We start from the raw sequence: 12,970 nt of genomic DNA, 5'->3' as shown, positions 1-12,970 counted from the left end.
CTGAGACCCTGAAGGCAGCAGGCCTGGCTTCCTCACTGGGTGGCCTGAGCTCTGGGATCCACATCCCCACTGGGGGCCTGGGATCGGGCACTCCCTGCCTTGTTGACCCAGCATGACTTGTTTGTAATGACCCAGATCTGAGCTGTCCCCTCTGAGGATGACCAGGCGAGGCAGTGTCCCCCATGGTCACCTGACTCAGGGACCAGCCCCACCTGAGCCCACTTCCTGGATCAGCACGCAGCCTCCTCCTCGGCTCTGGTGCTGTGGGTGGGGTCCTCTCCATTTTGTCCTTTGTAGGTACCTTTTCCTCCATACCCCTCCTCTGCCCAGGCCTCTGAGACTTGCCTCCTACTCAGGGTCCCAGGCAGGGTTAGGTGGAGGCCATGGCTCTGCCCACGCCCCCCTGCCTCCTGGCTGATACCCTGTCCTCACCTGTGGCTCTCCTGCACCCCAGGGCCTGGGCTCCAGAATCAGCCTCCTCAGGCAGAATGTCCTGCTGCTCCTCGCTGCTCCCGCCAGTACCCTCCTGCCAGAAAGTGAGGGAGCAGCCAGTCGCGCTGGGCCCCAGGATCCTCCATAGGACTGTGCTGAGTGCTGGACGAGGGTCGCGGGGATGGCTGAGGACAGGGTGCCGGCTGCAGGGGCAGGCTGATGTGAGGGGAAGATGGAGGCAGCAGTAGGAGGGTAGTGTCCTCAGCCTGGGGGTTTTGCGGACCCTCTACTCACTGAGCAGACGCTCCCCACTCCCCTGCACCCCCGCAGAGCAGGATGGAGTTTCTCTCATGGCTGAGACGAGGGGCTCCCATGAAGTAAGGTGTGAGGTTCCCACCTGGGTATGTGCACAGCCTCCCCTTGAGACTGGAGACTGTCTCTTTCTCACTCCATCTTCGACCCCATGGGTTGGTCCAGCCCAGGGAATAGGAACCTCACTTCTGGCCATGACAAATGCAGTAAGTTTGGGTCTAGGCTGGAAGGTTCCAGAACTAAGTTCTCCCTGCAGGGGCTGCCAGATGACAGCTTCCTCTCTAGGGCCCCTCACCTGTCCCACCCCAGTCTGGGACTGAGAGCCCTTCCGGTCAGGACTGAGGATGGCTGGTGAAGTTTCTTCTGCAGGGCTGCCTCGGTGCCCCTGGATCCTAGGCCTCTACCCTGGGCCTGCCATGCTCCCCTCAGCCCTCCAGGGGCCAGCTGAAACCTCACCCGTCCCCCAGGTTCCTGGCCCCCTTTCCAAAGTTAGCCACACCCCACATTCATTTCCTATCCTCTGGCCTCTTTCTGCCACCCTGCCCCACTGCCTCCTGCATTATTTGCACTTTTATTATTGAGACAAAGTCTCACTCTGTCACCCAGGCTGGAGTGCAGTGGTGTGATCTTGGCTCACTGCAACCTCTGCCTCCCAGCCAGGTGCATGGCACCACACCTGGCTACTTTTTTTATATTTTTGGCAGAGACGGGGATTCACCACGTTGGCCAGGCTGGTGTGGAACTCCTGACCTCAAGTTATCCTCCGGCCTTGGCCTCCCAAAGTGCAGGGATTACAGGCGTGAGCCACCTCACCCAGCCTGCAATGATTTAACTAACTTGTTGGATGATTTCTGTTTGTATTGTGGGAGTATCACTTTCTGAGGCCAGGGGCCATATATGTCCCTTGACTGTGTCACCCCAGAACCTGGCACCAATCACTGTTTATTAGGGGACCAGTCACCGTTTATTGATGACATGATCCACTGTAGTGAGCAATCAGTGTGCTTAGTAACTTCGGCTCAGTGTGACGCTGTTTCAACACAAATGCATTTATTGTACTCCTACTGCATACCTAAAATGCTCTAGTGCCTTTGGACTTTGGCAAAAGTAAAAATGAAAAGCTCTGGCCGGGCGCGGTGGCTCACGCCTGTAATCCCAGCACTCTGGGAGGCTGAGGCAGGCGGATCACAGGGTCAGGAGATCGAGACCATCCTGACTAACATGGTGAAACCCCGTCTCTACTAAAAAATATACAAATAATTAGCCCGGCATGGTGGCGGGTGCCTGTAGTCCCAGCTACTTGGGAGGCTGAGGCAGAAGAATCGCTTGGACCCAGGAGGCGGAGCTTGCAGTGAGCTGAGATTGCGCCACTGCACTCCAGCCTGGGTGACAGAACGAGACGGAAGTCCAGAGCCCACCCCCCTCAACTGTGACTTTTCCTGGAGAAATGAAACATGAAGTGTTCGACAGCTGACTCCGTCCTCCCAGAGTGCCCGGACAGCGTAGATTATAAAGTGTCAACGTCCCAGCTCATGTCATGACTTGAATGGGCCATCTCGCAGTGACAATGAATCCATTGTTATTTTGCCAGGAGAGAGATTAATGTTAAACATAATTTATCCTTTCGGGTTTTATCTGAGCTGAGAAAATTTGTTACCATAGAGATTTCAAAACTTGAGAAACGGCATTTTAATGAGCTGCAGGAGGTGGGGGTTCGTGGGCCTTGCGGTGCCTCGTGCCGGAGAGATGGGCATGCTCAACTCATTCTTTGATCTTTTAAGATGGAGGAATGACTCAGGCACACAAGGTGGCGGTGGGGTAGGGATGGGAGCCAGGTGACCCTTTGCAATGAGAGTGAGGGAGTGGACTCAGATGGTGACTGTGCCATCTGCCCTGGGTGCTTCAGGTGAGATCCCACCTGGCCCTCAGTGCCCCATGCCACCGTGGTCCTGCTGGAAGCCTTGCCATCTGGGGCCCCCATGGTGGGTGGGCATGGCAGGTCCCACTCCCTCGACATAGGTGGAACCAGCTAAGGCCATCATCTCCAGGGTCCCGTGCCCACATGCCCACATGTGGAGGGATGATGCAAAGCCATAATCCCAGCACTTTGGGAGGCCGAGGTGGGCGGATCACCTGAGGTCAGGAGTTCGATACCATCCTGATCAACATGGTGAAACCTCATCTTTACCAAAAATACAAAAATTAACCAGACGTAGTGGCATGGACCTGTAGTCCCAACTACTTGGGAGGCTGAGGCAGGAGAACTGCTTGAACCTTGGAAGTGGAGGTTGCAGTGAGCTGAGATCTCACCACTGCACTCCAACCTGGGCGACAGAATGAGACTCTATTTCAAAAAGCCCCCATAAAAAACAAAAAACAAAGCTGATGGCTTGTGTCTAGACGTGGGAGTCCTGAGCCAGTTCTTCTGTGAAACCTGCCTTTCCCAGATGGCCACACTGACTGTCGTCACCCCCACCTGGGGCTGTCCCCAGCTTTGGGGGCAGGGGCCTTGGCCAGGCCCACCCGGGGCCCAGTCTCCTGTGGGAACAGTTGAGTCATGACTTGGAGCTGGCCAACACAGGGTGCCTGCCCACAGCTGTTCCCTGCCGTTCCCTGTCAGCGCCTTAGTGAGAGATTCGTGACCCGCAGGATGAGCCTGCTGCTGTGGCAGCTTCCAGCGCTTACACAGGCTCTGGGTTGGCCTGTGGGGGCTTGGAGGGTCTGCCCGGACCCTTGGGAGATCTCCCTGCAGCACCTTACAGAGGACGCAGAGGCTGCGACAGGCGGCATTCTCCTCCCGCTGGGAAGCCTCAGGATGCTGTGGGACGAGGTGTCTTCAGCGTCCCCTTCTCCACAGTGTGGCCCCTGTAGGTGTGCTGGAGTGGCCAGGGGCAGAGGCGGTGAGGCTGCTGCCTGCCTTGCCACGATTTTGCCAGCAGAGGGTGCTCACGGATAGCCGCCGTGCAGGCACTGCTGCCGCAGATCCAGACTCTGCCGCCCCATGGGGTCAGGGGCCTCTGGCCCACCTGGTTAACCTTTGTCCGCACTTCTAAAGAAGGGGTGGGTCTGATAATGGATTCCTGATGGCTCAAGTCCCCTCACCAGATCCCAGCCCTCCGTAGCGGTGCTGCTTGTGGGGCCGCTCCAGCAGCAGGTCCTGGGCCCCTTCCCTGGCACGTCCCTGTGACACTCTGCTGGGGTGCTCCTTCTGGCTGGTTCTGAGGAGCCCACAGCCTTAGGCCCAGCACTTTTGGCTGGCCCAGCGGCATCAGTTAGCCACAGGCCCTCCCTCATCCCCAGGCTTTTGGCAGAACTGCAGGTAGTCCAGGGTGAGAGCATCGCCACCTTCGCCACCAGGATCGATGGACAGGAGGGGCCAGGGCTCCCGGTCATGCCCATGGATGAGGGGCAGACATGTGGGGTGGGCTTAGGTGCTCGTGGCCGGGCCAGCCTGGGTCTGCCTTTTAATGATCTCAGATTGCTTCTGGCAGGTGTTGTAAGAGGTAATTTCTCCTGTTCACATACTAAGGATATTTTTTTTTTTTTCTAATTTTAAATTTGGATTCAATTCTTTTGGTTAATTTCCACTTTTTCTCTGTTTTGCATATCAACCAGGAAGGTCACAAAGTGCAATTCTAGTGGCAGTCTGAGGCTGGTGCTTCCCTTCTCCCTTCCTCTCTCTGCTTCCTCCTTCCGTCTCCCTCCCTCCCTTCCTTGCAGGCTGAGTGGTGAGACCCCATGGAGTGTACAAAGATGCCTGAGAAGCAGCCTCCGCCCGGAGGCAGCTCACAGCCCAGGAGGTTCTCCTGAGGGTCGACACACAGATGTGTGGAGGCGTAGGAGCTGAGGACAGGGTGTTGAGGGCTCCCAGCTGGAAGGACTGGTCGTGTTTCATGGAGGAGTTTGCATTTGCACTGAGTCTTGAAGGGGGCAGGATTGACCAAGTGGGAGCAGGGAAGGGCTGCAGGAGCAGTTTGATCAAGGGGCAGATGTGCATCAGATGACAGTGCCCTACCATGGGCAGCACAGCTTCCCAGGGCCCCGGGCTGGCTTGTTTGCAGAGAGCCATGGCTGGGCGTGGTTGGGGGGGCTCCCCGACTGCCTTCTCATCTCTGTGCTCTGTTCCAGCGTCTGCATTTCCCGAGGACTTCTCCATCCTAACAACTGTGAAAGCCAAGAAAGGCAGCCAGGCCTTCCTGGTCTCCATCTACAATGAGCAGGGTATCCAGCAGATTGGGCTGGAGCTGGGCCGCTCTCCCGTCTTCCTCTATGAGGACCACACGGGGAAGCCTGGCCCAGAAGACTACCCCCTCTTCCGGGGCATCAACCTGTCAGATGGCAAGTAAGTGGGCACTTCTGGGCAACTGTCCTCCTGCTGGAGTGGGAATCAGGTCAGCTCATACCACTGACCAGATGTGGGGCACAGTAGAGGACGTGCAGCAGCCGGTACTGAGACTCCCACAGACGCCACAGCAGAGGAGAGGGCGCTGGGCTTGGAGTCCTAAAACCTGGGTTATGGTCTTGATTCATCCTCTGTGGCTTTGTGGAGTCACTTCTCCTTCCTGGCCCTCCATTGCCCCTTTGTAAAGTGCACTAAAGCACATGAAATTCCAGACTGTTTGTGTCAGAAGAGACACAGGAAATTGTGAGGTTATACCCAACCTTTTCCAGGAAAGATTTAAGGTATCCTTCAAGGACACAGATGTGTTAGGAGTGGGAGTGAGCATGAGGAAAGGCGGGTCGTGCCAGGGCGCTCTGTTGGGTGCGGACCTCAGCACCGGGGTTGTCAGTCGCCTCTTTCGTGGTCAGCACGTGTGAGGTCATGCCTGACAATCTTGGAAGGCCTTCAATACATGATATCTGAATTCTTCGCTAAGACTTTCGGACAGATCCACTCATTCCATTTCCCGTCCATACCCAGTCTTCTCTGGCTGCCTGCGGTTTGCCATTGGGGTTCAGAGGGCACATGATGAGTGCTCTCATGCACACAGCAAAATGCAACAACCACCGCCCTGCCCTTCTCCTGACGGCTGTGACTATGCTGCAGGGACCCTGCTCCCGGCTCCCAAGCCTGTGCTAAGCGCTGCACGCTCCCCCTTTCCCCTTTCATTTGGGCTCCCGGATGGGCTTCCAGGGTTCAGATAGCTGTCCTTGTTTGAGGGACAAGGATTCTGGGGAATGAGTAGATCTCATGGCACGTGGGGTTGCCCTAAGTTGTCCGATTCCAGAGGCTGGGCCTTGATCCGCTCCACCCCACCACGTTCGTGCAGGAAGTGGGCCTTCTTCCTGTGTCTCGAGGAATTTGCCACAAAATCGCTTGAGCTGGCGTCTGTGATCCAAGCCCTGTCTTCACCATCTGTTTCTCTGCAGGTGGCACAGAATTGCTCTCAGCGTCCACAAGAAAAATGTCACCTTGGTGCTTGACTGTAAAAAGAAGACCACCAAATTCCTCGACCGCAGTGACCACCCCATGATAGACGTCAATGGCATCATCGTGTTTGGCACCCGGATCCTGGATGAGGAGGTGTTTGAGGTGAGCAGGAGAGCAGACCACTCCCCGTGCCCACCCAGGGCACTCCTCCTATGGAGCCACTGTGACTGCTGTTGGAGAGGGCTTCTCGGGCAGGGACCAGCTGGTGGTCCACTGTGGTCACAGTCTCTGTTGGTCAGGAGTCTCTGCTGCTGTCCTAAGGGATGTTTGTGGCTTTCGGAAATGGAGGGGCCAGAGCTGCTGTCGCCTGTAGGCCGTGTGGGGATGGCAGTGGCCGCCCTTGTCCCAAGGGCCCAGTATGTGAGTCTCCTGAGTGCTGGCTTGGAAAGGACAGGGGATTTGTCCAGCCTCATGCTGAGGCTCCTGGAAACATGCAGACTTCTGCCTTCTGTATCCGGAGTCATCCTGGGACAGGGGGAGCCGTCCTCTGGGTGAGCTTGAAGGGCAGAGCTGGGCCACTGTGTGGATGCACCAGGAAGACCTGTGCCGACCCAACTCAGGCTGGCCTCACTCCAGAGTCTAGCTGTGTCCAGCCAGGGGCCTTGATTTCCTGGGGAATGCCTCAGAGGCTTGGGAGTGGGGGCCTGAGCTGGGTGGGCTCTGGGACCCTCCCTTCAGCCCATGGAGCCCTTCATAGTTTGGGGTTCTGCATAAGCATGCTCTGTTCCACTGCCAAGAAACAGGTTGAGAGCCCCTGCAAGTGACCAGTGATCCCCAGCTGCCCCGGGTGGGGGCCTTGGAGTCACCGGGAGCCTGGGCCCTGCCTCCTGGGGTGCTGGGGCGACAACCTGCACAGGGTCCTGGACTCTGCACTTCCCAAGGGCACTGCAGTGACCGTTGTCCCTGCAGCTTGGGTTAAGTGGCAGCCAGGACTCCTCCACTGGGCTGCTTTTTTGGTTGATATAAGTTGGGTTTTGGAGAACATTTGGTTTGCACTCAGGGCTCTGTGGCTAAAACCTGTTCGAAAGCCACTGGCTTACATGGTCCCCAAGGGCCATCCTGGCTCTGGGATTTCCTCCTCCAGGGCTGCAGAGATGGGACACCATAGGGCAGTGTCTCCTCCCTAAATCCCCAAGCGCTGGCGTGAGCTCCTGGCTGTGTCTACACATCGGTTCTTCATCCAGCTGCCCCTGTTTCATGGCTGAGGTGGGGTCCCCAGGCCCACGTTTCTTCTCGGTGACTCAGGGTCACCAAAGCAGACACCGTGTTGACTCAATCTTGGTGCTGTGCCAAGGGCACGCTAAGGAGACATCACACGTACTGAGTTCTTTTCTGTGTTAAAGGTAGTGATGTCTGCTCGTGGGGACGGGCACAGTTGAACTGGCCTTGGGGCTTTGAGCGTGTGAGAAGAGAGCAGTTCTGAAAGTCTCGCCTTTCTAGAAAATCATACTGGGGACCGCGTAGTATGACTGTGAGCTGGACATTCCGCAGAGTGCTGGCCTCGGGGCAGGCCCACCTGGGCTGGACTCCCAGCTCTGTCGAGTGTTGGGTTTGGGCCTCGGGCACGCTGCTCTGCTATTTCTCTGTCTTAGCGTTTCCATCTGTAAAACGGGATCACAGATGTGGCTGCTTCATGAGCTGTGGCAAAGGTTCCATGAGGTCGAATGCAGTGACACACCAGCACACTGCCTCCCTTACAGGAAGCCCTGGCTTAATGTCAAATGCAGTTGTTCTGGATATTAATCCAGGGTCAAGGCAAGCAGAAAGGCAGGACAGAGCCCCACAACCCAGTGCAGACAGCAGAAGAATGATCAGAGCAGCCACCTTCTGCGGAACGAGATGGGCCTGTTAGAAGAAGCCGGGAGTAGGTGTGAAGGTGGTGGAGATTCTGCTGAACCTGCAGCTGGCTCTGCGTCAGGTTCCAGGAAGCTGTAGCCTGAGGCTTTCATAGAGTAGGGCGGGTGCTTGGGTCCTGCTGGCACAGCCAGATTTTGCAAGTTATTGAGACACACCTTCCGGGCACACTTCTGACCAGACCTGCCTAGATGCCTGGAAGGAACTGCGGGCGCAGGAGCCGTCCTCAGCCAGGCAGGAGGCAGCTTCTGGGCTATTCCGGGGAGCTGGGGTTAAAAGCTGCCTTGGGGTCACACGGGCTGGGATCGAGTACTGGTTTTGCCTTTTGTTGGTGGGAGGATCTAGGCAAAACAGGTGAACATTGATGAGTTTTAAGACTCATTTGTCAAACATGGGTCACAGTAAGGCTACCTGCAGAGCTGCAGGGGAGGTTCTGGGCTTGGCCTGGGCACCTGCCAGACCCGCCCCCACCGCTGCCTGTTGTTCTGTGGGTTGAGGCCCTGCCTTGGGTTATTTTTGTTGTTGTTGTTGTTTTCTTTTTTTTTTTTTTTTGAGACAGAGTCTCGTTCTGTCGCCCAGGCTGGAATGCAGTGGCGTGATCTCGGCTCACTGCAAGCTCCATCTCCCGGGTTCACGCCATTCTCCTGCCTCAGACTCCCAAGTAGCTGGGACTCCCGGTGCCCACCACCACGCCTGGCTGATTGTTTGGTTTTTCAGTAGAGACGGGTTTCATCGTGTTAGCCAGGATGGTCTCGATCTCCTTGTGATCCGCCCCCCTCAGCCTCCCAAAGTGCTGGGATTGCAGGTGTGAGCCACTGCGCCCGGCCCCCATAGTGCTGGGATTGCAGGCGTGAGCCGCTGCACCTGGCCCCCAAAGTGCTGGGATTACAGGCCTGAGCCACCGCACTCGGCCCCCAAAGTGCTGGGATTGCAGGCGTGAGCCACCGCACCTGGTCCCCAAAGTGCTGGGATTACAGGCCTGAGCCACCACACTCGGCCCCCAAAGTGCTGGGATTGCAGGCGTGAGCCACCGTGCCCGGCCTCCCAAAGTGCTGGGATTACAGGCCTGAGCCACCACACTCGGCCCCCAAAGTGCTGGGATTGCAGGCATGAGCCACCATGCCCAGCCTCCCAAAGTGCTGAGATTACAGGTCTGAGCCACCGTGCTTGGCCCCCAAAGTGCTGGGATTGCAGGCATGAGCCACTGTGCCCAGCCTCCCAAAGTGCTGGGATTACAGGCCTGAGCCACCACACTCGGCCCCCAAAGTGCTGGGATTGCAGGCGTGAGCCACTGTGCCCAGCCTCCCAAAGTGCTGGGATTACAGGCCTAAGCCACCACACTCGGCCCCCAAAGTGCTGGGATTGCAGGCGTGAGCCACCGTGCCCAGCCTCCCAAAGTGCTGGGATTACAGGCCTGAGCCACCACACTCGGCCCCCAAAGTGCTGGGATTGCAGGCATGAGCCACCGTGCCCAGCCTCCCAAAGTGCTGGGATTACAGGCCTGAGCCACCACACTCGGCCCCCAAAGTGCTGGGATTGCAGGCATGAGCCACCGTGCCCAGCCTCCCAAAGTGCTGGGATTACAGGCCTGAGCCACCACACTCGGCCCCCAAAGTGCTGGGATTGCAGGCGTGAGCCACTGTGCCCAGCCTCCCAAAGTGCTGGGATTACAGGCCTGAGCCACCACATTCGGCCCCCAAAGTGCTGGGATTACAGGCCTGAGCCACCACGCCCGGCCCCGGGGTTTTAATGTTTGTCATGCAGTCGCTTTTTTGTGCTGTGTCAAATCTTTGTAATTTCTAGTGTGTTCTGCTGTAAAGATTCAGGAAAAAGCTTTATTTTATCTTTAAAAAATTAGGATCCTAAAACAAATAGTGCTTCGTTGATATTCTAACTGAGCAGGAAAGGCTGTTTTCCCAAAAGCAGACGTCTGTGAAGAGTCCCTTACCACAGGAAAGCGCTAGAAATCCGTGTTCAGGGCTCCACTGTTTCCCAGTGGTGAGATCTGTTTCCCAGTGGTGAGATCTCGGGTGAGTTGTCTAACTGCTCTGAGACTCAGTTTCCACATCTGTAAAATGACAATAATAGTATCCACCGCATTTTTGTGTGTGTGTGTGTATATGTGAGGCACCGTGAGAATTAATCCAGGAAAAATGCCTATGAGTGGCCGACAGCAAACATGCCATAGTTTACCTACTTTATTACCAAAGAATGAAAGTAATGTGCAGTTTTCAAAAGGAAATGCCTCTTGAATGTAGAAGGCTGTTTTCCTACCCCGACTTGTTCTTCCAGGGAACGGTGCAGGTCTCACGCTGCAGCTGGTGCCTGGCAGGCTTCTGGTCGAAACAGTAGGTCACAGATAGGTTCCGAATCCTGTGTTTCTGGTGAGCCATTTTTTCCTGTCGTGGAATTCGATTGGAGCCAGAGTGGCTGCCAGGAACGAGAGGTTTTTATTGACCGCAAGTTTTTAATGGTCTGGAGGAGGTGTTTTCCTAGCCCCAGAGTTTCCTGGCTGTTAGCTGTGCTCACGTTGGAAAATTGGACCTGTCTCTCTTAATGAAGTCCAGCAGGATCAGCGATGCCTTCAACTGCCCCAAGCATCTTTTCCTTTTTCTTTTTCTTTAACAGCGTGAGGAGGAAGTTCGGTGAGTTGGCCTCAGAGTCCCAGCCACCTTTTGTCTCATTGCATGTGGAAGAGAATTTCTATCTGTTTTGAAGTAAAAGTGATTTATCTCTGCTTTCCAGCGGGCTCCACGTAACAACACCTCCCATCTCAGCCGCTTGGCTGCTCTAGAAGGCTCTAAAAACGAGGGGCTGGCACTGTTGAGACATATTCCTCCAGCAGCCCCAATCTTCCCCTGGAAGGACGACTTTCACTCTTTCAAAGCCAATCTGTTCTGTGCTTAGATTGGTACCAAACAGGGATTTACCGAACTCTAAGAGAGTTCATTTAAACAGGGACTGGGGTTTTTCCTGGGGTGTGTGTGGCTCCACAGAGGCCCCCTTTGTCCAAAGTGATGCACCCTTGAGGAAAAGGGTAGACAGAGACTCTCAGGGCCAAGACACATGTGTCTCCCGCAGTGCAAGGCCAGTGCTAACGGCTGGTGCTGTGCCCGCCACCTCCCTGGGTATAGACGTGGGGCCTGAGTGTGTGGCCTTGGCCATGTCAGCAGACCCCTACGCCTGTAGACCAGCCCCTCACTGCCTCCCAGTCCCTGTGTCTGGTTCTAGCCGGGCAGCCTTGCCATGCAGGGGAAGTGGGACACTGCCGTCCCTCACAGAGCCATGCATGAAGGAAGTGATGGGCATGGAGGGCGTGCTGCTGGCAGGTCCCCCCAGCCTTGGACTTCCTTCCCTGCTGGTGACTTGGAGCCCCGTGTCCTCATCTGTAAAATGGGGCAATAGGGCCAACGCTGTTGAATTTCGGGTTGGTGAGATCAAATCTGTGTTAGATGCGAGTACCTCCAAGGGCCGCAGAGAGCCACCTTGTCCTGGGTCTTCGGCAGTGAGAGCTGCTCTCTGGCTCATTGTCAGTGGTCATCTGCCAGTGACAATGGGCCAGAGGTGGCCCGCCGTCCACAGTGGCACTGTCCTGAGCTGTCTCTTTTCTCAGCTTTTCTGGACTCCCCTTATGAATTAGATGCTGTGAGTCCTGCTGTAAAGATGAGACCCCTGAGCCCTCAGGAGGATGGAGCCACTGAGAAGCCCATGGGGAAAGAACTGGCTTAGGATCCCGCCAGCCCCAGCTAGGGCGAGTGCTCCAGGGCGCCTCCTGCTGGTGCATGCACCTGCCATCACAGCAGACCCTCAGCAAGGTGTGGATTCGCAGGCCCCTGTCCTCCTCCCCCAGCAGCGTCCCCCTGTGGAGCTGGCAGGAGACCCCCCTGGCATGGGCTCTGTCTCCTAGGATGGGGTGGGATGGCCAAGCTCCTCTCATGCTGCCTGTTCCCAGGGTGAGTATGCAGGGGGTGCCTGGGACATCGTCCTGTGTAGTTCTCATCCCAAGTCTTGTCCCTTCTGGATGTGCCAGTGCCCTGGGGCCAGCACTGGTGTGGGAGGAGGACTCAGGGCATTGCTCCCCAACCCCCAGGTTTCCAGAGATGCTGGGCAGGCCCAGGACCACTGTGCAGGAAGTGGGAGGCAGAGGGGCTGTCCCCTCCCCCCACAAATACAGGAAAGTCTTTTGATCCAGGGCATAGTCAGGAACGAGCTTTGTGTTTTCGGAAACGTGGCCTCAGTGGCCAGGGAGAGCGTGGGGCATCCTGCAGAAGGTGGGGATGGGTGAGTTACCTTCACAGGCAAGGAGAAGGTGGATGGGAGAGCAGTCAGGGCCCACCCCCACTGTGCCACAGAAGAAGAGAGTCTTGCTGCCACTTCACAGCTTGGGAAGCCAGCACCAGGGAGGTTGAGTCACTTGCCTAAGGTCACTCAGCAAAATGACAGCAGATTGGGACCTCAGAAAACATGACATGACCATCCCCAGCCTGGAAGGGATCCCAGGGATGTTGTCCTGGGAAGTTCTCATCCCAAGTCTTGTCCTTTCTGGATGTATAAGTGCCCTGGGGCCAGCACTGGTATGGGAGGAGGACTCAGGGCATTGCTCCCCAACCCCATCCTTGGCCATCCCACCCCATCCTAGGAGACAGAGCCTATGCCAAGGGGTTCTCCTGCCAGCTCCACAGGGGGACGCTGCCGGGGGAGGAGGACAGGGGCCTGCGAACCCACACCTTGCTGAGGGTCTGCTGTGATGGCAGGTGCAGGCACCAGCAGGAAGCGTCCCGGAGCACTCGCCCTAGCAGGAGACTGGACTCAGGCTGGCCTGACAGCACTGTGGGCCCCTGCCTGGCGTTCTGTTCTCATAGCCCTCCCTGCACAGGCCCTGAGGACCCTGGAGTCCCCTGGCCTGTGGAGTCTGTGAAACCCTGGAACCTTCCAGGAAGA

The 12,970-nt window shown here is 56.6% G+C and overlaps 1 protein-coding gene across 2 annotated transcripts in view; it reads left to right on the top strand.

The window, feature by feature from the left end:
- COL5A1 (collagen type V alpha 1 chain) overlaps positions 1 to 12,970 on the top strand; it is a 209,079-nt gene that overhangs the window by 53,799 nt on the left and 142,310 nt on the right. For both annotated transcript variants that reach the window (XM_010372767.2, XM_010372766.2), the window contains exons 3-4: positions 4,873 to 5,086; positions 6,115 to 6,277. In XM_010372767.2, coding sequence (XP_010371069.1) covers positions 4,873 to 5,086; positions 6,115 to 6,277 — 377 coding nt within the window. The remainder of the gene's footprint in view (positions 1 to 4,872; positions 5,087 to 6,114; positions 6,278 to 12,970) is intronic.

The sequence above is a fragment of the Rhinopithecus roxellana genome, chromosome 16, assembly GCF_007565055.1.
Source record: "Rhinopithecus roxellana isolate Shanxi Qingling chromosome 16, ASM756505v1, whole genome shotgun sequence".
Lineage (NCBI taxonomy): Eukaryota > Metazoa > Chordata > Mammalia > Primates > Cercopithecidae > Rhinopithecus > Rhinopithecus roxellana.
The sequence above is the reverse complement of the archived record's forward strand: the minus strand, read 5'-3'. Positions and strand labels throughout refer to the sequence as shown.